General features: G+C 34.8%; 2 protein-coding genes and 1 long non-coding RNA gene across 6 annotated transcripts; 1 reads left to right on the top strand and 2 right to left on the bottom strand.

The window, feature by feature from the left end:
• Positions 1-11,209: 11,209 nt before the first annotated feature.
• On the bottom strand, positions 11,210-14,651 carry LOC107460297 (uncharacterized). Of its 3 annotated transcripts, none has more exons than XM_016078658.3 (5): positions 14,403-14,651; positions 13,635-13,721; positions 13,423-13,520; positions 12,617-12,933; positions 11,210-11,908 (listed from the first exon to the last, which is right to left on the bottom strand). In XM_016078658.3, the coding sequence occupies exons 2-5, from the start codon at positions 13,641-13,643 to the stop codon at positions 11,496-11,498; spliced, it is 837 nt and encodes a 278-aa protein (XP_015934144.1). In that variant the 5' UTR covers positions 13,644-13,721; positions 14,403-14,651; the 3' UTR covers positions 11,210-11,495. The 3 variants fall into 3 exon arrangements, with proteins under 3 accessions (XP_015934144.1, XP_052109162.1, XP_020984219.1); XM_052253202.1 differs by having other exon boundaries at positions 14,389-14,651; XM_021128560.2 differs by having other exon boundaries at positions 14,362-14,651.
• A 334-nt stretch (positions 14,652-14,985) lies between these two features.
• On the top strand, positions 14,986-18,203 carry LOC107460300 (uncharacterized). Of its 2 annotated transcripts, XR_008002246.1 has the most exons (6): positions 14,986-15,117; positions 15,213-15,368; positions 16,263-16,409; positions 16,856-16,955; positions 17,110-17,204; positions 17,943-18,203. It is a non-coding gene; the product is annotated as an uncharacterized LOC107460300 (long non-coding RNA). The 2 variants fall into 2 exon arrangements; XR_008002245.1 differs by having other exon boundaries at positions 14,998-15,368.
• Positions 18,204-18,738: 535 nt separating this feature from the next.
• On the bottom strand, positions 18,739-19,523 carry LOC127741074 (uncharacterized). Its single transcript, XM_052252529.1, has 2 exons — positions 19,347-19,523; positions 18,739-19,255 (listed from the first exon to the last, which is right to left on the bottom strand). The coding sequence occupies exons 1-2, from the start codon at positions 19,431-19,433 to the stop codon at positions 19,040-19,042; spliced, it is 303 nt and encodes a 100-aa protein (XP_052108489.1). The 5' UTR covers positions 19,434-19,523; the 3' UTR covers positions 18,739-19,039.
• Between the last annotated feature and the right edge of the window lie 4,202 nt (positions 19,524-23,725).

The raw sequence follows: 23,725 nt of genomic DNA on the forward strand, positions 1-23,725 counted from the left end.
AGTTTACTTAAAGCATCTCAAGCACATTAGGATGAGTGAAGTGCATGCCTCTCTTGTGACATAGCGTTCTATACTAGTGTGTGCTCTAAAAGGCGCAATTTAGAATTCACACACTTACTTTTATGAATGTCACACTAATTCTCTCACTCAATTCTAGTGATTAGTACCTCATTCCAACAATGTATGCTTCCTTGCTTTTATATCTTCTCATCTTATGGTGCTATATTTTTGTTTTTCATGATGGATGCACCATAAGCAATAACGGAAGCAAGACTAAGAACACGCAGCACCGGTTGACCTACCAGCTGAAGGTGGCAATCCGGAGAGTCGCCGTACCCCCTTGCTCATCTTTGAGTGCACCGAGGACGGTGTAAACTTTTAAGTGTGGGGAGGTCGTCCGACCGTTCAGCGATTTTGGGTGACAAATTTCTATCCCAACACTTTTGCATTTCATTTTAGGTTTTTAGGATTTTTACTTGTATTTTCTTAATTTTGCATATATATACAAAATAAGCTTAGTTAAAATAAAGAAATTTTTCGAGAAAATTATCTATAGGGCACCAATTGATTTGAGTGAAAACTTTTCATAAAACTTGCTTGAATTATATATATTGTGGAACATGGTTTTTGAGCTAAGAACACAAGCTCGTGAGACTTGAGCCTAGTGATTGAATTTTTGACGGTTTAGAATTTCACTAATGAAATCTCGTTGTAAAGTATAGTTTCTAAACCAAGCAATAATCCTTTCATACAAAAGATTGTTTGTCACAAGTAACAAACCCCTAAAATCTATAACCAAAGTATTCAAACCTCGGGTCGTTCTCCCTAGGAATCACAATAAAGTGTCTTGTTATTGGTTATGAGTTATTTTGGGGTTTTTGATAAGAGACATGAAAGATAAATGGCAAGAAAGTAAACTAACAACTAAAAAGGTCTTGGCAAGGGTTGGTGGTCAAGGATCTCTATCCTAATCACTAACCACAATATGAGAATTGGCAAGGATTAATCCCATTAAGTCATCCTCTAATTAGTAAAGGAAAGTTAAATGAGATATATCAATCCAAGTCCATAGGTCCTAACTCTCCACTAATTCAATTAGTGAGAACTAGAGTCAATGGCTCCCAATCATCAATCACTTGGACATTAGTAACTCAAGAGTTCTTAAGTTACCTTTCCAAGCCAAGAGCACAAAATTCTACTCTAAAATCCTTCCAAGCATTTTATCAAACACTTAGAAGGCATGAAAGAAAAGTATAGTAAATTGACAACAACAATGAAATCTAACAACAATTATTGCAAAGAATTAACAACAACAAATCAAATGAACACAATTATTATGAATTACCTCTAATTGAATTGAAAGAAAAGAGAAGGAACAAGAGTAGATCTACAACAAAATATAAGAACAACATAAAGGAAATTACAATAAAAGAATAGAAGAATGATGATTGCAACAACAAGGAATTGAAGAGTAGAAGTAGAAGAATGAATGAATAAAAACCTAGATCTAAGAACTAACCTAATCCTAATCCTAATCCTAGAGAGAAGTGAGAGCTTCTCTCTCTAAAACTAACTCTAAACTAATCCTAATGAGTGTGAATGATTGGAATCCCCCTTTGCTCTTCAATCTTTGGCTTTAAATAGCAGTTTGGGCACCAAATTTGGTTGAGATTGGGCCCCACAATCCTTGAGAATTCGTTGGGTGCGAATTCACTGTAAAAAATCAAGTATCAGCATCGACGCGTATGCGCACAGCACGTGTACGCATCCATGAGGAAATTCGCAAAGTGTGCGTAAGCGCCTTGTGCGCGCGCGCGTCCATGGGCGAGTTCAATTCTTTGGCTTTTCATTATCTTCTCCACTTTGTATGCTTTCCTTTCACTCCTTTGATCCTTCCCTAGCCTTTTTCAAGCTGAAATCACTTAACAGACAAATCAAGGCATCTAGTGGAATCAAAGGTGAATTAAAATTAACTAATTTAAGGTCTAGAAAGCATGTTTTCACACTTAAGCACAAATTGGGAGACAATCACAAAACCATGCCATTCCATTGAATAAATGTGGGTAAAAGGTATTAAAATCTCCTAAAATCAATACAAGATAAACCCTAAAAATGGGGTTTATCAACCTCCCCACACTTAAACCAAGCATGTCCCCATGCTTAAACCAAGAGAAAACAAAGGATATCAACACTTATTCAATGTGAATAGACTATATACAATCTAAACTATATGCGGCTATCTACATGAATGCAAGTGCTCGGTCAAAATAAATCAATTTCCAAGAATACATATATAAGCACAAGGGCCAAAGGTATTAACAACCATGCCAAACAACAATTGAATTGAGCTTTTAAATATTTTTACAAACTTGCATGAAAAGTGACACTTATGGGTGGAAACATATAATTGAGCAATCGAACCCTCACCGGATGTGTTTGCACTCTATTCGCTCAAGTGTTTAGGGTTGATTCTCTCAATTCTCCTCTATTTCATGCTTTCTAAGAATTGTTTTTCTTCTAAAAATCAACATTTATTTCATGCATGCATACAAGTATCATGAGGTCTTTTCTTTGGTTGTAATGGGGTTAGGGTCAAGGTAGGATGCATATTTGGTCAAGTGAGCTTGAAATTTGAATCTTTGATAAGCTTAAACTTTCCACCTAACCTATGACAACCTATACAATTGAGTACTAACCTAACTACCCATTTTTTTTCATTTTTTTTCACATACTCATGCATTTCCTTTTCATTTCACAACACTTATGCATTGACCCTTTATTGAGCTTTACTTTGGGGCATTTTGTCCCCTTTTTATTTCTTTCTTTTTCCTCGTTTCTCTCTTTTTCTATTTTTTTCTTTTCTTTTTCCATATTATTTTTCTTTTTCTTTTTTTTCTTTTCTCTCTTTTTTTTCTTTCTATATACAAGTACATCAATGCATAAGGTCTATACATTTGATCAATACATGAGTATGTACCCAATTCCCAATATTTACAACAAAAATACAAAACTACCTTTTTATTCACCCAATGTCCCAAGGTTACCACAATTGAATGATACTCACACACACTAGCCTAAGCTAATTAAAGATCCAAATAAGGACTTTTATTGTTTTTCGCTTTAAGGCTTGTAATGTGCTAAAATAAGAACAGGTGGGTTAATCGTAGGCTCAAATTTGGCTAACAAAGGAAGATAAAAGGTAAGGCTTTTGGATAAGTAAGCTAAATGAAATGATGGCCTCAATCATATAAATGCATGAATACAAGGAATAATGGACATATAGAATTAAACAAATCAAATATTACAATCATAGAAAGAGAATAATGCACACAAGAAAGGAAAATAAGTGGTTATAGGATGTAACCACATCACTATCACCTGATTCACTTAAAGAGAATTCAGCACTCCCCATAGATGAATATAAGGTTTCCTCTTTAGTTGAAGAATCATGGTCATGGGTTGATGGAGATAGTGAATTGGTGTGCTTTTCAAGCAAGCCCGATTCACTATCCACAAACGCTAGCCAGTACCGAGGTTGCCTAATATGAATTAAAGTTCTTTTTATTTCCGGATCAAAAGGGGCTAAGCTCGGGTTTGGAAGCAACTGTGTCATTCAACTGAGGAGGCAATAAAGCATGCAATTATTAAAAGCAAAATAAGAATAGGCAAGTAAACAAAAACCAACTCAACAATCAATAACTACTAAGACTAGCTAAATAGAAACGCTATTCACAATTGGTGCCAAGTAGCAAACAAAAATCAAATATTCACACTATTCACATATATTTACAACAACCAAAATCATAGCACTCATTGCACTTAAAGGGTTACCTGACAACGGCGCCCAAATTTGATAATGACGAGAGTTAGTGTTGATCTAGTTTTTTACAAAAATAGAATTCCATCGTTGAAAGTATAGTCTAAATCAACAACCAACTCCCGCAATCAAATTGCAAATTCAAAGATGTCACTATTCAAACCAATTCAATTCCGGGAGTGTTTAGTTCCCGGGTCGTCTCCCAAGGACACTTGAGATCAATGAGCGTACAATGTCGGTGGTGGTGATCAAGGGGTTTTCAATGAAGAGATAAACATATGAAGAAATGAAAGAACATGCAAAATTGTAATAAATGAATTAATGAAGGAATTAAAGAACTACTATGCAAAATAGACAAGTAAGGTATAAAAGGGAGTAAGGTAAATGTGTATGAAAGAATTAAAACATAAAAGGTATCTTGGCTTGGAGTGAGCTAAGGGTCCTTTCCTTGTTGGAACCACAACTATGACAATTAGAATGGATTAATCTCACTTGATTAACCCTCACATCGGAGAGTAAGTTAAATCAGCATAAGTGTTCTTAACCTACAAATCCTAAATTGCTTGCTAATTGCCTTAGCAACAAATTAGCATTAGTGCGAACAAGGACAATTAACATTCCAAGAATTGACGCTAAATGTTAGACATTCCAACTCTAGGAACCCAATTGCTCACTTTCTCCAAGCCAAGAGATAGAAAACTGGCCCATAATCATAATTGGTATTTTGTCAAACATTTGGTGGGCAAAAACCTTAAACATGGGAAAAATGAGAAAAATGCTTGAAACTAAAAGCAACAAATGATCTCAATCAACAATAACAACTCAAGAAAGCATGTAACAAACATCAATCATCAAATTCATCAACAAGAAATTAAAATTGCAAAAGAGAAGTAAAATTGAACTATGACTTGAATTATAAGGAGTAAGAACAATGTAGCTATAAAGAGTAGTAACAAAGAGATACTTACAATGGAAGCAAGCAAAATCCAAGATCAAAATTGGAAATGGAACTTGAATGTAAACCCTAGTATAAACCCTAATAGAGATGATGAAAAAGTTAGAGAAAAACTACACTAAAAGCTTCCTACTACTACTCCTAAGCTACCCTAATGTTATTCTACGCTAATGTCTTCATTTTTCCCTTCAATATGAGCTAAATGGCTTCAGAAATGGGCCTCCAATCCACCAAAATTGCAAGTCACATGCAATTTTAATGAAGGCATGTACGGGCACCTGTGCGTACGCACAGACGTGTGTGCACGCACACTCTGCCGAAATCTCTTCCTGTGCGTACACACAAGTAGCTGTGTGCATGCACAGTAGGCGATGCTTTGAATGGACGCGCGACGCGCATGATGCGACTCATACGCACACATCGATGTACTCTTCTCCTTTGATTCTTTCATGCTTCCTCCTCTTTGCATGCTCTTCTTCCATTCTTTCCAAGCCATTCCAACCTTATACATCTGAAATTACTCACAAGCAACATCAAGGCATCAAATGGAAGGAAAATGGACTAAAATTGGTCAAATTAGGCACAAAAGAGCATGTTTTCACAATCAAGCATAAATTAGGAGGAAAGTACAAAAGCATGCTATTTAAGGGAATAAGTGCAAGTTTATATGATGAAATCCATTCAATTTCAACCAAAAATCATCATCAAATATGGATTCATCATATACTCTTAATCATATTATACTCAATTCTTGCTTAGCTATGATTGTGGAATATACGTCATGAAATGACTCAAAACAATTGAACCACAGAAGATCAAAAGCAAGAAGAGATATAAATATAGAGCTTGGACACAAGTTAGTACTTTCTAAATTTATAAACTTCTTTCTTTTCTGATTTCAGTTGGGTTCATTTCTCATGTAACTAATTCCTTTCAATTGAAATGTAGGAAGAGATTGATAGCTTTAGGTACCAAATTGGTCCGCAACTTATGTTCCATGAAATGAACAAAATTAGAGACCAAGTGATTTGGGAATCTCAAGCAATAAAAATCCCAAAGAAATCTGCTGCCCTCTCCAGCCCTTATTTTCAATACACATCTGAGTATTTAGATAGTAAATAGCATACACTATGATTGGTTGTGTTTGTAATTAATAATATTTTGTTTAACTTGTGTAAAAAGAAAAAAATGCTTACATCAAATGTATATATGTGAATATTAATGTAAATATTAATGTTAATTTTTATTTACCAATACATTACAAACTCCAAAAGAACACAGTGAACCGAAATTAATTCACCTGGCAAACCGAAAGTTGGAAACACACTGAACCCCTAAACCCTGAACCCTAAACCCTAAACCATAAACACTAGAACCAGAACCCTGAACACTAAACCCTGAACCCATAAACCCTAAAACCCTAAAAACCTAAACCATAAACCATAAACCCTAAATCCATAAACCCCTAAAACCCTGAACCCTGAACCCCCAAACATTGAACCCCCAAACCCCTAAAACCCTGAACCCCTAAAACCCTAAACCCTAACCTCTAAACCCTCAGCCCTAGACACGGTGAACCGAAATTAAAACACTTGGCAAACCAAAAGTTGGAAACACACTGAACCCCTAAACCCTGAACCCTAAATACTAAACTCTAAACCATGAACCCTGAACCACTAAACCCTAAACCCTAAATATTAAACTCTAAACTCTAAACTCTAAACCCTGAACCACTAAACCCTAAACCCTAAACACTAAACCTAGACCCTAAACCCATAAACCCTGAACCCATAAACCCTAAAGCCTAAACCCTAAACCCTAAGTCCTAGAACCTAAACCCGTAAACCCTGAACCCTGAGACCCTAAACCCTAAAAATCCATCCAAGAAAGAGTTTTAATAGTCCACTAATGTAAGTTAAAAATAATTATATTACTCTTTTATATTTTTTAAATAATTTTTATTTAATTAATCACACGGAAAATGTAACTAGCACTACACATGATTCCCATATCTCAAAACAAATTCTAATTATTCAACTTAGAAATTAATACACCGGACGAATCGAAAAACTGCATATATCAATATAGAATTTCATAAAAAGTGACTATTCATTAAAGACAAACAACATTCAGAAATTAACCCTGCTATAAGCATGGTGAATCGAAATTTGTTCATGGATGAACAAAAATTTACATTAATAAAAACTAAAACTTGTACAATCCTCTCTTGAATAATTTATATCTGGTGCATTGTAAAGAGTGGAGCTTGACTGAATCGATGATCTGGAGTCTCAACTACAAAATCGTAAATTAATTGTATATTAGCAAATTGAACAATTGAATTTAAACTAATCAAAAGCAAGTCAATTTTACCTCGCTTGGAGCTGTCTTTTTCTTTTACTTGATGGCATTTGAGATCTTTTTTTCCAAGTTTGATCCAAGTCTGTTCATGGGCCGACTTCTTGTTTTGACACATGGCGGGCTTTGAAGATCATTCACATTGCTTAATATCGCCTCTTCGTAGGTTAACAAACTTTTTCCTTTGCTTCTCTCTTGATATTCTTCCATCTCAGCCATGACCTTGTCAAATGCTCGGTGCAAAATTCCGATCAACTCTTCTGATTCGGATGCAAATTCACATATATTGTGCGACCAAAACACCAAGTCATCAAATCTCTTACTTCTTGGCTCCAGTAGAGGTTCATCTTGGTTGCTCTTGATGTGTGTATGCCTCCTCTTTATGTTCTTGCTCTAACGTTCCAATATGTATTTCGGTGCCACATTATACACTCGCTCAAAGCTTAGGATGCTTAGGGAATGGCGGCACAATATGCCCCTAGACTCAAACAGCAAGCAATGGCACTTTACATCTCGTGATACTGCATCGTAGGTGACGAAAAACTTGTTGAATGTGGAGTTGGAAACCTGCTCTATGACTTCATATGTTGTGAAACCTAGGGTTGAATGCATTGATCTTGTGATACAGTTCACTTTACCTCTGAATTGAACTTGAACTTCCTTGAACTTCTCATGGGTATATACATGCTAAAACTGTGCCTCTATTGCTAATTTTGTTGCGCACGGTATCACAGTGTGAAAATCTGCAGCATCGAATTATCTCTCTGCTTGCTCTATGCTTGCTAGGAAATTGTCATATTGCTTTACGAATTGTCTCAAGGAGCTATTATGTGTGATGAACTTGTTGAAAAATGAATGCATGCTCTCACTCTTTTGTGTGCTTCTCATCCCGGCCCAAAAACGGTGATCCAAGTAAACCAGAATCCATATGTGCCGATCCGCGTACAGCTCTACAAACCAAACCAAACTCATAAGGTCTAGTGAACTGAAAATATTGCATGCTTTGGGAAAAAAAGATATGAGCATAAAAATAATTAGAATTGAAATCTCAATTACCTGAAAGCCACTTGTTGCTTTCAAGGCCGTACTTTCCAAGGAAATCAATCGAGTTTCTGTCAAATGCTTCTTTTGTGTACGAGTTCTAAACAATATGGCTCATCTCTTGTTCAATTTCGTTGCGTCCCTTGTAACCATTTAATTTTCTTGGAATCTTCTTTATAATATGCCAGATACACCAGCGGTGAATTGTTGTTGGCATACACAGCTCAATTGCCCTTTGAATCGATGCACATTGATCGATAAGAATACCTTTTGGTGCCTTCCCTCCCATGCAACATAGCCAACAATCAAATAGCCATTTGAATGATTGGATGTCCTCATTTCTCATCAGCACGCAAGAACCTAAAACCAAATTGTACCTGCATAAATAACAAGCACACGGTGGTGAACCGAAATATATACACTCACTGAACATCCAAAATATATTTGAAAGAACCGAATACCTGTTTGTGTTATATGTGGTGTCAAATGAAACCACGTCTCCGAAATAATCAAATGCAGCCCTGCTTCTTGCATAAGCCCAGAATGCATGTTTAATGCAATTATTGCCTTCAAGGTTGAGCGCGAAGAAGAAATTTTGGTTCTTTTCTTTCATTCTTACTAGGTACTTCCCAAATTCTTTGGCATCGTCTTCTTCGGAAATATTCCGTACTTCCCTTGTGCTATAATTCTTGATGTCTTTTTCTATAAAACCTAGTTCACGGTGGCTACCAGTTGTTGCCACGAATGATTGGTAAGTTTTACTCGGTCTGATTCCGGCTTCCTCATGGGTTTCAATGGTGCGACGCATGAACATGCTAAGCTCCCTGTGTTGTTTGAACATCTCAGCCTGGTCTGGACAACAAGGATGTGAGTGATCCAAAACAACTTTGAAAATTGTCCAAAGACCAACATCCTTCATTATATGTACGTAAATTCTGGCCGGACAATTTAACCCAGCTGAAGGATTTGTCTTCAAGGTTGGAGATATCTTTGATTTCCACCTCCCCTCGCTAGAGCATACAATTAGTTGATTCTTAATCTTGTCTCTGTCTCGAGTCGTGTTCCTTATTTTGGTGGAAAAATCGGCAAGTTTGAAATAATGTTTGTAGAACTTTCTAGCTTCTTCTAGTGTCTTGAAAATCATTCCCACCTTTGGGACAAATTTTTCATCCACAACACAGCTGATCTGCACGGTAAACTGAAATCTTAGTTATCGTGAACCGAAATCTTAATTACGGTGAAACAAGTATATAGTGCTTAGGGAACAAAACAGAATATATTCGTCTAATTTTTTTTAGACTCCTTTCTGCATACTGAACCGAACACATGCACATGGTGAATCACCTCTTTAGTACTTACCGAACCGAAAGGTTACTCACATTTACTCACAGTTACTCACAGTTTCATATTATCAATTCAATTCAATTTAATTCAGATGTAGATCACCTCAGTCCATTCAATTCACTTCAAATAAAATTAGCAATTTCATTCCATTAAATTCGATTCAAAATTCAATAATCCAAACCTCATCAAATTGATGCATTTTAGAAGAATCATCCAAATCGCAGTCATTCAACTGATTTGAAGTTGATTCATTCATTGTTTCAATTCTAAAGTGCACATCGAAGAAGAAAACGAAGAAGAAGATGAACGACGAAGCTAATTGCGTTGAATCAATCCAAATCCATAATGTAGAGAAGAAAAACGCAAAAGAAGAGAACAATGGATTTAATTATGTTGAAGAAGAAGAAGAAGAACAAGAATGCGAAAGCGGTTTCCGTTGTATGAAAAGGTTTAAGTTGAGAAACGTTAATCACGCAAAATAAGAATTACCTTATATATGTTATAAGAGGCGCGGGTAAAACACACGAGTGTGTGGGGCGTGGAGTGAATGTTACTTGGATACCATCCATGTAATTTTTACATGGATGTAGAGCTTTTCCGTATTTTTATATAGATATTTTTAATACGCTATAATTTTACTATTATTATTCTATACAAAAAAATAATAGGTAAAAAATGTATATAAACAAAAAAAAATAAGAATTCTATAAAGAATAATAATATCCATGAGAGAGTACTAGAGAAAAATATTATAAAAAAAATAACAAAATTAATCATATGAACAATGAAGGACAAAATTGGAAGATAGAAAATAAATTTCAATCTAATGTGAAAATGTAAACGCAAAAGCTATCATTTTTAGCTTTGCCTAAACTTGAAAAAGAAGAAAAAATAGTCAAACTAAAAAGTGAAACTTTCAAAAAAACTAAACTTACGTTTGGTGCTTCAAACGCTAAGCCAAACACCCCACGCTAAGCCAAACACCCCCTAAATTGCCATTTGATGCCTTGATGTTTGTTTGAGTGATTTAAAGTTTTAAAGGCAAAAATAACTTGAAAGAAATGGAAAAAAAAATGCAAAGTGGAGAATTTAAGATGAAGTGGAGAATTCATGGCGACGCGTACGCGTGAGAAGGAAGTCTGTCAAGGGAAGTCTATCATGCGACGCGAGACAAACGGAAGCTACATCAGACTTTTCTGTTGAGTATAGGAGGCATTTGGACGGAGGAACTATTCCGTCCAACTTTTAAAGACGTCGAAAACTTAAAAGTATTTTTCAATAGTAAAAAATAAAAATATCCACAAAAAAAAAGTTAAAAACCTATTTGTTCTACTCAAAAACATAATAGAATATTCTAGGATAAAGCAGCAAATGTTACTTTAATCTTTATTTTTCTTTAATTTCTTTGTGCTTGTTTTTTTTTATTCTTGATTGTTTTGTACTTCTTGCTCCACCTTGTTTTGAACTCCTTTACCTCAAAATAATTTGGATCAATTAGAAGGTTAAATTGAGTCGAAAATCCAATTTCAAGAGCCATTTTAAATATTACGTCAAGAATATTGAGAAATAATATACAGAATCATCACTAACGTACAATAGGGACCTCCCGTCACTAACAAAAGCTTCACTCGACAGAGACAGTCGGGGAAAAAATATTATGTAACTATAATTACTAAATCAAGAAATGCCACAGCTTAAAATACTACTTTAAAAGAATGCATTCCAAGAAAAGTAGAATCGTTAGAAAATGTTCGTCACAATTTTAATTAATAAATGACAACACAAAATATATTCAATCCTTTGACAAGGCACGAAAACCCAAGGGGCAAAATGCATTTTGCTTGCCCTGATCTTGAGATAGATACTAGCATTAGTATATAGGGTAATCTGGAACCCAGTAGGGTATCAATGATCAATTAGGTAAACAACATTGCCAGTGAGGAAAATTGAAACTCACTTCAAAGATAGAGTTACTAGCACTCACGATGACGCCACAGTTTGCCCATATCTTTGCATAACTCTTTTAGTGGCAAGGGCTGCAGCCTCGCTGGCACGCATTGTCCCAGTTGCCATAATTGCTGCAAACTCTTTGACGATCTCATCTTGAACCTTACTGCGAGCATCACCAAGGGGATCTCCTGTAACCCCTTTAGGAGATGACATTTGTTGTGCCTCGCTTGTTGGTTTCGCAGAGGGTGACATTGAGTTTCCGGTCGTCTTAGATTTATCATCTCCGCTTTTTGATCCATCATCTGTGGACGAGTTAGGAACACTAGTCTTTGCAGTGTTAGTCAAGGGAGGTTGCAAAGGACTAGTTGTTGGAGGCCTAAATTGCGGTACCTGAGGAACTCCACCTGACTTCAACGTTGCCTCCAAATTCTGTATCATGGGCACTGGAAAATTGAGATTATAAATATAAGATTTCAGATGATAGAATACCAAGCACACATCAACATAAATGAAAAGGAAAAGCCTAAGGAATAATCATATCTTTATAGCAGTTTCAAGTTAATATCATATAATACATTGTGCTTGCAACTCTAGAGACCATTCTACATTCACAAGGGAAAATTCTTCAACACAGACCTGATAATTGTAGTTCGCAGATAACTATCAGAAAAATGGGAGTGGAGTAAGAGATGAGTAATTTTTACTGAGATGCAAAGCCACATTGAATGCTCAAGTAAGACGAAATAAATAAAAGAAGTTACAAATTCAGATGCATGAAAACATTGATGTCATCAAGTTCCACATCCAAATGCATAAAAACACTTAAATGTCATCTACCATAAAATAGTTTCAAACACCCATATTTAATAGAATTCAACTGTCTTCTATTTTGCATAAGAACTTACTCTCTATCTAGTAGAGAATAAATACTTTTGATTGCAATTGCATTTGCCTCATTTGCTCTTCCACTAATATTGAGAAATAAATTCCCTACTTATTTTTACATTAGCATCTTTTAAATTCAAAACGCAGATTACTAGTAATAATAGTGCCTATCAATTCACTGGTAATAAAATTATCCATATCTAGGGAATGCGGACAACCATAACAATTGAGACTTGAAAAACAGAGTAAAGCAGACGATGACTTACATATAAGTGCACCCATTGGGCTGCTCATTACTTCATTAGGGAGTTGTAGGATATATTCCGGAATGGTTGAACCAACCAAAAATTGGGCAATTTCATTGGTAAAGTTGTTGCAATTGTGCGTAAGCAAACTATATGTCTCGGCTGTGTAACGGGGACTAATCTCCTGCAAATACATTTCAAACACATCCTTGGGGACATGTGTGACACCTAATTCTACCACTCTAAGCGGTGTTCCATAAGGTGTTGATCCAGCAAGAGAATGTTGCACGCCCGCACCGAAGTAATACTCATTACCATAAACCACAATTCCAGTGTGCCTGCAAACAAATAGAGATCCAAAGTTTTTAACACCCTTCCGATGTGTAAAAGGAAAAATAAAATAACACAAAACTAAACATTCAAGATAATTGCATGAGCATGACTACAAAGGCATTAGAATGTTCTGCGTCATATATTATCAATTTCTACACTAGCTCAGCAAACAGAGTATGCAAGTTACAATAACATTTTGATATGCCAATTTAATCAATAAAATATACAATAAAAAAAGAAAAATAATTGAACATTCAAGATATTTGGCCTGTCTACAGAGAAATGCAAGAGGAAAAGAAAAATAAAGTAAAGGCATCAGAATGTCCGGGATTTAGGAGAAAATATCTATTTCTGCACTATTTCAACAACTGCTCAAACCCACAGATCAAAGCATCAAATTACACATCCTTACGAGTCCATATTTGTAGAGTAACATAACTGATTATGCATTCTGATGGAGAGCATTTAACTCATCACCAAAGAGATACACTCACCATATGCCCTCAATGGCTTTCCCCAAGAAAGTAGTTGAAAGCTGACGAGCAAGTCCTTGGCTTAGGTCATAAATATTTAGAGTAACCCTGTAACCCTCCTGCAATGATAAATTATAGGATAAATGTGTAAGCAATTGCAAAGCACAAAGTATATCAAACTACAAGAAAGGAACAAAAATAGGCAGAGATAATTAGTTCACATATGCACATACCTCAGCCATCTACTGCAGTTGAATATAAACTAGTTAGCCTCCTATAAACTGTGTGGTGTTTGATATAATCAAATAGACCTCAAGAACCTGACAGAATCAATAAGGCAGCTACATAAGAGGCTTAAACAATCAACCATAAACCTTGGAAGGGACACAAGTCTTCAATTGAGAAGGATCCATGCATTTATATCAAAACACGCCAATTCTTTGCACTTGTTTTTCACTTCTACCCCAGTTTTGGATACATATGAAATAATAAATAAAAGAAAAAATCTGTCGTTTCTCGTTCCAAGTACCTTGGGCTGCACTTTGGATATCTGTTTCTAAAAGAAAAAGCCAGAGAAACCATAAACAGAAACTCGTTTGGTTTTGGTTCTAAAATACATTTAAAATTTGACAAAATATTCTCGTATTTTCTATACTATCTAAACATGAGTACAGAAAATATCCTATCTCTGCCCATTTGTATCTATATTAAAGAAAAAAGCCAAACGCATATGAGATTAATTAAATCCAAACGCCATCATCAAAACTAAAAGAATCTGGGAAATAGATAATAATAATAATAATAATAATAATAATAATAACCGACAACTTTAATTGAAAATGCTATTGCTTTTTCGTTCCCATAAATTAGGGCAGGACCAGCACTCCAAAGCTTCAAAGTTTCAGATCCAATCCAGAATAACCATCAAAAACAAAAATTAAAATAAAAGATTATTCATACATCATAGTTAATTTCCGTAGAATATACCAGAGAGAACTAACAATGTGCGAAGGCAAGTAAGAATACGCGAAAGATTGTAGAAGGTAGCGCGAAATGAGAGGAGTTTCAATGCTACAAGCAATTGGAACATTGAAAGCGGTGCATTCCTTTAAATAGAGGGGCGTTGGCCGTTGAGACTTAAGATCTGAATCTTCTATTCCCACCCCTTGTATGGTGTGCGTCTAATACCTTCCAGAAGAACCTACATACTAGGTTTGGTGGATGTTATTATAGGGGTGGCAACATGCCCCCGAGGAAGGGTACCATTGTCAATTCGATCCGCATAAATAAATAGGATAGTTTTTTTTTTTTTGGTCAAGTGGATTGGACAACCCGAATTTTAGGCTGCGTATGTTATTAGAGATAGAACAGAAAATGACATTGAAACAAAAACAATAAGACAAAGACATTAAAAATTATTGTTTATGTATTATGTTTAGATATAATGAACAAAACACTACTAATATAATATCCAATATCATATTTGAATAAACATAAAAATACATGAACAAAATTAAAATATTAGATAAAATGATTAAAATAGACATCCCTCCCCTCCTTCCCTGTATCTCTAATCCTTGCCCTCCCTAACCTTTCGCTAAACTCTTCTCACTCTCTCTGGTGGACTACTCTTCAACACATCGCATTCCGTTTTACCATACCTCTCTTGACTGCAAGAATGTTGTCATTGTTCCCATTCTCACGAATCATGTTAAGGTACGCTCTTCTTCAAATCCCAAATTCTGTTCCTCATTCCGCTCTCGGTCTTTGCTTCCCTTCAACTTCATCCCTACACTCTCACTCACTCTCAGCCCCAATCGCTTGACGAAGCTGTTGATTCCTTCACTCGCATGCTCTTTATGTGTCGCCCTCCATCCATCCTTCAATTCCCCAAGATTTTGGGATCTCTTGCCAAGACCAACCATTGCCCCACCGCCATTTCCCTTTTTCAGCAATTGCAATCCAGGGTAATCGCTCCCAACTTATTTACTTTGAATATTTTAATCAATTGTTCCTGCGGAATGGATTTGGATCACTCTTGCTGTCTCTGCTTTTGCAAAGATTTTCAAGAGTGATTTTCAGCCTTATACCGTAACGTTGACAACAATCATCAAAGCTCTCTGTCTATGTGGTAACGCTGAAAAAGCACTGCACTTTCATGGCAAAGTGCTGGCTCATGGATTTCATTATTAGTTTTATGAGCACTTCCATGTTGGAACACTATATTTTATACAATAAGAAATTTGTTATTGAAAAATAGACAGTGTTGTGAATCATCTTTGTTATTGATTATTGTTTCTGGTCATTATATTTGAGCTATATCTAGAATGGCTATTTATGTGTATGTGGATGAGCTTCATCATGAATGAATTTGGGTAATGTTTCCTATATTGTCTTTGCTGAAGAAAGAATAAAGACAGGGTCGATTGTTTACTCAAAATCAAACTCATGTAAATATACATCATTAGTTAAACCCTTAAAAGTGGGTAATTAAGGAGCTAATGCTTAGCAGTATTCATAATAGTTAGAGTTGGTTGGGAGTTACGGAATTCTACTATTTTGTGCAGTTCTTGTTAGCTTGTTGTCCCCCACTATAAAATAAATATCCTCTATATATTCTTCTAATTATCATATTACCAACTCAATAATTCTTTCATTGATTTAGCTTCTGCAAATTCCAATCTTTTACTGTCATTCAAAGCCAAACTGAGCAAAGTTTCATGTAAGTGCAATATTAAATTTTGATCAAAATTTACTACCTGGATACTATTATTAGTACTTGACTATATGAATTGAGCTTATCATGAAGATTGTGTTTTTTTTAGTAAAAGGGACTTTCTTGTGTTTTTTTTTCTTTGGAGATGCAAAGAAGATGGAGAAGAAAAGAGAGATTGTGGAGCTGTATAGGGAGAGGCTGGACAACACTCTTGCCTCACCTCATATGACAAATTATCACATGCTCAAAAACCTTGTTCAGACTCAACTCTTGCATTCTTCAAAACAACAAGGTACTAATAACAGCATTCCTTAGCCATATTTGCTTTGTAATGATTGAATGTTTATTAGTACTATAGTTGAGGAGTGTTTCTGAATATAGTAAAGGGTCTAGTACAAGTACACCATCATACACTGATTGGAAAGTATGCTATCTACACTACAACTATGCTATATTTTTATTGTCCATCCTTTTAGATATAGAACTTGAAATCAGTAATTTGCATTGTTGTAATTTTACTTCTTTAAACAGATAAAATAGGATAATGAAGGGTTTCGTGTTATATATCGCGAAGAGCCGGAGGGAACTCCGTTTCAAGTGGCCTTATATCCGTTTCAAGTGGCCTTATATTATTGTCCATTCTGTTCCTATACATCTCAGTTTGAAAGATTCGTGTCATCCATTTAATTTGGTAATTTTGGTAGTTGTTAATCTAACACTGGTTGATCTTCCTGCCAGAATTCTACCAAGGTGAGGTGCCGATAGCTTAAGGTGAAGAAAGAAAATTCCTAGAAGAAAATGAGCTAAGGGAAAAGAAAAGAAAAGCAGCAGCATGAAGGTATGGACCATAAGTTTAAGCTTTTGGTTAGAAATTCATTTGTTCTGTTATTCTTTGTATACATAAAATCTTACATAGGTATGGACCATATATCTCACTGTGTCCATCAATCACACTTATCTTCATATTTATAATCCCTTGTGCTTTTGTGCAGCCAACACTCCATTTCTTTCAAAATGGAAAAAAGGCTGATGAACTTATAGGTGCCGATGTTGCACGATTGAACTATATTACAGAGAAACTCTTCAAGTAATCCTTCAAACCTTCACTTTATGTAATGTTTTGGTTGCTGTTATTTCCTTTCACTAAAGTTTTGCATTGCTAGCATTTCACGTAGCAGTGCAATTCTATTCTGCATGTTATTATTGATCGGTCGTATATCGTTGTTTCTACTTGCTTTCCCGTTAATTCATTGAGCTATGGGCTGCTCACATATCTTGAAACTTCAAGCATGCATGTTTAGATACCTGTATATGAAAAAGATTATTGCTTTGCATTGATAATTATTGTATTTTGCTTTAGTATTGGTCTTATTGGTTCAACTTTGACAACATTGCACATCTGTTAAAATTAAGACAAGGCTCCTTTAAAGGGAGCTTGTTTGTAAAGTGAACCAATAAGAGTGAATTCATTTGTAAATAAATATTGCTGTGCACTTAGATTAAGCAAAAGCTGGATAGGCTCTTACTCACTTTAGAGGCAAGCTCTGTTTTGAAGAGCTATTGCTATCTGCCACAGCCAAGCACATTTAGATCCTCTGGATTGGGGTATGAATGGGGAGTTTTGACCACAAACTGACCTAAGAGGCTAGGACTTCTCTCCGTGAACACCCCACTTTTGTTTCTAGCTTGGGTAGACTTTTCTTTTTGGTAACAGAGGAAAGCCATTGTTTTAATCAATTGAGATGCTTTTGCATTGTAGTTTTGATGTAGCATAAAATGTAATTGAAGCATGGAAATTTGACTAACTGTGTGTTCTCTGTTCCAGGAAGGACTGAGTTTGGTTTTCAGAGGTGGGAATGGCTGATGGTTGATGAAGTACAAAATGATCAAACTGCAACTGCTTAATATTTTATTTTTTTAAAAAATATTATTCACAGTCATCATTTTATTCTATTTCAAATTTCCATGAGAGAAGAGAGAATATGCATACATGTTTAGGACATGGGACATATGCATTTACACGTAGAATATCGTTGAGCCTGAAGTTTCAAGAACTTGTGTCACTTATTTTTACACTTAATAATAGTTTTCGAGCTTTATTTTTCAGAAGTGGACCATTTGAGTTATGCTTGTTCATTCCATCTCTACATGGTTGATTTTTGTGAAATACAATATATGAGTTTCCCAAGTGTTCTTAAACCGCTCCGTTTAACTACTTTGGGTTCTTTTGCATAACAAACCTTTCCAAACTAGCGCAACAAAATGAAATGAGGTCTACTAATTGCAAATTATCTACTCTTCAACCTTATTAACAATGAACACCGGAAAAACTAATATCGAAGACTGGACGTAACTTTATGAAAAAGACATTATTTTTTAAAAAAAATAATTTAAAATAAATGAATTTATATTTATTTTAAACCATATACAAGATATTAATTTCTAACTAAAATCTTAAACAATTAAACAATTTCTAACCAAAAGCTTAAACAATTAAGCACCCATTTTGAACAAGTTTCTGCAGTAACATAATTAAAATCAATACGTAAAACTAACTATGCACTAACATAAAAAAAAATCTTGCATGTAAAATTATGCTTGTTTGAACCTAAATTCGGTTTTCTGACTATTTTCCAATGACCAAAACATTTTTTCCAGTTGAGGATTTGTGGAGAACTTGAGTGCAATAGAAATAACTTCATCATCAGTGAATCCAAGTTCGCTGAGTATATCACCAACTTTTTTTTCCTCACGAGTGTTTACCATAGCTTGGGCAAAAGCATCCAAACGTTTTCCCTGTTGATCGAACACATATTTCAGCGTGTCAGTTAACTCCTTCATCATCTTGGTATCCTTTGCCGCTTTAAATGAGGAAGGCTTCTTTCCTTGTTTCTTCCCAGAAGATGAAGCCACAGAATTTGATTATTGGAATAGAGATTCACTACAATCATGATTTGAGTTAAAGAAATCCGTATCTTCTTCGTCCATTTCTTCATACCCATTCATTTGCACTTCTTCTTCAACGTCATTGCCGCATACAGCAGCATCCCCATTTGCTCTTTCCTTACAAAATATTTTTTCCAAGCGCGTATAAAGGGAAAAAGGCTTTCCTGGAGTATACAACCTTACTCCTTGTTTCTAGAAAAAATAAAAATAAAAGATCAACAAAAAAGGACAGACTATCAAGTAGAATAAAATTAATTCAACAAAATCAAACTTGTAAACCAACCTTCATATAAGCAGTGAGGATCTCTTTGTTGTCCACAACCACACATTGCTTCACATCATCCCATCCAAAACCACTACGGCCTGCCATGTCAGCAGCAAATTGATATTTCTCTTTCAACCTCTTAACCTTGTTTTTACAATGAGTTATTTGAAAACCACCACTTGGAAACCTCTCATTCATTTTTGCAGCAAGTTTCTCAAAAGATCCAGGCCTAAATTGACCTGCATCAGCTATTCCTCCTTCAATGATAAGCTCTATTCTTTCTTCAATGACAAGCTCCTCCATAAAACCAACAAATACCTCTGTCTCCTCATCAGTCCAAACATGTCTGTCCATTTGTCCCTACAATCTAGATTAACTAAATCAAAATTCAATTGAACATCATAAACATATCACGACATTATCTTTATAATGTATCAATACAATATATTTAAATAAAATACACATAATAATTCAAATAAAATACACATATAATGTATCAATACAACACAAAAGCGTATCTCCTTAAATGCACCTCATACTTTTAAGAGGCGTCAAATCCTTTGTTGAATCTGCAGTTTTGGAGAGAGAGAGAGAATTAAAATATAGGACAACTTCTAGCACAATACAAATAGATTATAAGTTTAACCCAATATGACAAGTAATCAAAGCAAGAATTAAAATAAATCAATGAACCTTAAGTGGAAGCATACTTCATTCCTCAGCTCATTACAATTAAGCACTCCTTAAACAAATCAAATCATTAGAACAACGACTTAAAACCTAAGAGAACATCCTAACAGAGAAATAGCCATTCAAAGGGAAGCAGATCCAAATAGCACCAAAGATACAGTATTCCATGCCATACAAGTCCAAATAGAGTGTACAGGGACACTTCAGACAAATAGAATGCGAAAAAGTTGGAACAGATCAGGTGATGACCAATGCTAAGAGAGGGAACAACAGATGAAGGGAACCCAAGGAAGGATAAATTAGCCAAACTATCAAACACAAGCCAAAGGCAGTTAGCTTGGCTAGAAGAACATTCTTTGGTGAAGGTGTCCTAAGACATGGCAACTAGCAGCTTGAACATTGGTATGTATAGTTCAGGTTGCCTTTCCATCAATTATTGTTTCAAAATCTAGGTAATCAATGCTTGTTTTTGAAAGAAAGTGACAACAAGAGATTAAGTGAGCTAAGCATGAGTTCCAACTTCCAACCAAGCTAAAAATTTTGATAAGAAATCAGAGGAATGGCAAGTTAGTTGGAAACTGTTTTTTTTTTATTAAATTCATTAGACGGGGAATTAAAAAGGATAAGAAAATCCATCAAGTATAATAAATATCATGAAACAAAGCTAACCAATCTTTCAATCAATCTAAAAGGTAAATTGGGCTGGAAAAGAGTTAAATATGATTGCAAGCAGGAAAATGCAAGACGTAGATATAAACAGAAATCACAGAAATGTGAAAACAGGAGGCTACAAAGAAAGATGATCCATCTTTTAGGAACTCAGAAAAATAGTTATATGATTAGGTCTTAGTTGATGTTACCACTTTGACACTATGTTGAAGAAAAATATGGAAAAGGAAGAAAAGACGATAGTACAAGTAACAAATACAGGAATATAAATATTTCAGAGAATATTAAGATTAGAGAGAATGAATCAAAATGAATCAATAATATACATTTTCAATCAAATAAGCCAATCATATGACAATTAATTAATTCGGCTATGCATCCACTCATTGTATATTTCATGTGCTAAGTTGTCTCGCCAAACAGTCCATTCATTGCTGCCCTCTACACTGTCAATCATTTCATCATCGCTATCTTGGTTATCACCGTGCTCCTCTCCAATAAGCACTTGTTCATTCTCAAGTGATATGTCCTCCTTAAGATTGGAGTCCATATTAAGCCGAATAAAATTTTGTAATAAACAACAAGCAATAATTATTTTATTTTGTGTTTTGATTTGGTAGAAACAAGGACTCCTCAAAATTGCCCATCTCTTCTTCAATAAACCAAAACAACGCTCAATAATGTTCCTAGCTGAAGTGCTTCTTGTTAAAATATTCTCGAAAGTTTTTAGGCGCATTTCTACCATAGGCCCATTCTTGTACGTGGTATTGAGTTTGCCTATATGGTGCTAGAAACCCCTTGCAATTAGTATAACCAGCATCCACTAAATAATAATTCCCTATAAATTAAAAGAGACACGTTATGAGGATTAAGAAAATTGTATGAATTAAAAATTTTGAAGTGTTTTTGTTACCTAAAATTTAACTATTACATACAAATTGGTATCTTGAGGTTATTACGACGTGAAATTGCATCTCTAAGGACTCTTGAATCCGATGCGGATCATTCCCATCCACTAAGTACGTACACAAAATTCATATCTCGATTGCATACGCCTAGGATGTTGGTTGATATTTTACCCTTTCTTATTCTGTATCTTGATTTATCTTCTTTAGGGACAGTCACATTTATATATGTTCCATCTAATGCTCCTAGACAATTCTAAAGCAAAGAAATTGAAGGTTCAAAACTATCGCTATACCAAACCATATATAATACAAAACCACAACCGCGTTTCTTCATTAGACGTACCTTGAACCATTTTCATCGGGGATCTATGCAGTCATCTGGAACAGAAACAGGCTTTGCAAACAATAGGCTTTGGACATGTATTACCGACGACAAAACTTTATTAAAATACTTATTTATTGTTTCTCTTGACCTATAAAATCTAACTTGGAGTGTGCGATTCTTTTTATGATGAGCTAAAATTATTAAAAATATAATCACTTGCTTAGGTATATTTACATGACATTCATCGCTTAATCCACCCTGAACTTTAAGTAACTCACATAATCTTCCTAATGCATCTACGCTCATCCTTAATTCCCAAATACAATTCCTATCGCCTCCTCTTATGATGCGGCTTAACACATTCCGTCTTAAGGGATTAGTATTAATTTCTCTATTCCTAATCAACAAATGTCTCCTTCTCTTATTTCTCAAATAAAAAAATGCAAACATCAAAATTAATATTGTGGCTGTCTCAAGTTTAATCTCAATCATAAAATAAAAAAAATCGCCTAAATTGTTCAGAGTGGTCCAATGGTTCCATTCTTCCTTAACAACAGATAAAAAATATAAATCATAATTTATTATAAAATAACATAAATACTATAAATAATCAATAAGAATAAAAATAACAACATCACCAACTAATTATTTTATTTTTGCATTCAAATCAATAAGAAGAGTTCAATATAATTTTTTTCATTCCTTATTCCATTCTAAACAAAATATGTTCAATCATTTATTCACAGCCGGATTGCATAAATTAAAAATTTTGACACCAAAAAGACCATTTCTCATGTCCAAATTCAATTTTTACATTTTCAAATCACAAATAATATAAACAAATAAAAATAAAAGAAGCCAGAAGAACCCAATAATTTAAAGTAAAATAATGCAAACGAAATTAAGAAGCAAAGAGAAAAGGCAGTTATATACCTGCATGACTGAGAAAGAGAAGAACACGTGAATTCCAAAAGTTGTGACAAACTCTAATAAATATTTTGCTTTTGAAATGTTGTAATTAAATTAGTTGAGCAAAAAAATGAAGAGGAGAAACAGTAAAGAAGAAGAAAAAGAAAGAAGAATAAGATAAAGTACTAAACAATAGAACACCGGAGAAAGAAGAGAAATAAGAAGAAGAAGAAAGGGACATAGAGCAAAGAGAAAGAGAAGAGACAGAGAGCTAGACCTGGGAAGTGAAACGAAAAAAGAATCTGAAAAAGAGAAGGAAGAAGGAGAGACGAAACAGAGAGCATGGGGAAGATAATCTTGGAGGAGAAGGCTGCTGCACAACACATAAAATTAGGACTTATGATATGATTTAAAAAAGGGTAACAATGGAATAATAATAATATGTAGAGATAAAATGGGAAAGAATTTTCATTAAAAAATCTGTGTCCACTTTGTTAATTTCCGTGTTCGTCATTGTCTTCCATAAAAGAGTGGACACTAAAATTAAAAAATTTATTCTAGAGACAATATGTCCACTGTCTATGTCTCTGCTACCAAACACGTTTTAAACATTTAATGTCCATGTCTTTGTGTCCATCATTAGTCCCATGTTTCAGACATCCACACAACACACTCACATACACTACATGGATACTATGGAATTAAACAACATCCAATCTCAGCTGGAATTTGAACCCGGATGCAGCTTGATGAGAGGCGTACAAATCCTCCATCTGTGCCAAGTCTCAGTTGCAACTAGGATAGGGTTTGAATAGGATTTTGAGGTGCGGATTAAGCTCAATTTTATCTGACCCGCGTTTTATACGTGTGTGTGTATATATATATATATATTTTGG

Source organism: Arachis duranensis, chromosome 8, assembly GCF_000817695.3.
Source record: "Arachis duranensis cultivar V14167 chromosome 8, aradu.V14167.gnm2.J7QH, whole genome shotgun sequence".
Lineage (NCBI taxonomy): Eukaryota > Viridiplantae > Streptophyta > Magnoliopsida > Fabales > Fabaceae > Arachis > Arachis duranensis.

Coding starts and splice junctions, on each gene's coding strand:
- LOC107460297 (XM_016078658.3), bottom strand. Junction 12,934..13,422: donor AAAGCCATTGAGGGCATATG/GTGAGTGTATCT, acceptor ATTTGTTTGCAG/GCACACTGGAATTGTGGTTT. Junction 11,909..12,616: donor CCCAATGGGTGCACTTATAT/GTAAGTCATCGT, acceptor TCAATTTTCCAG/TGCCCATGATACAGAATTTG.
- LOC127741074 (XM_052252529.1), bottom strand. CDS start 19,433: ATGGCAGGCCGTAGTGGTTTTGGATGGGATGATGTGAAGCAATGTGTG. Junction 19,256..19,346: donor TCCTCACTGCTTATATGAAG/GTTGGTTTACAA, acceptor TATTTTTTCTAG/AAACAAGGAGTAAGGTTGTA.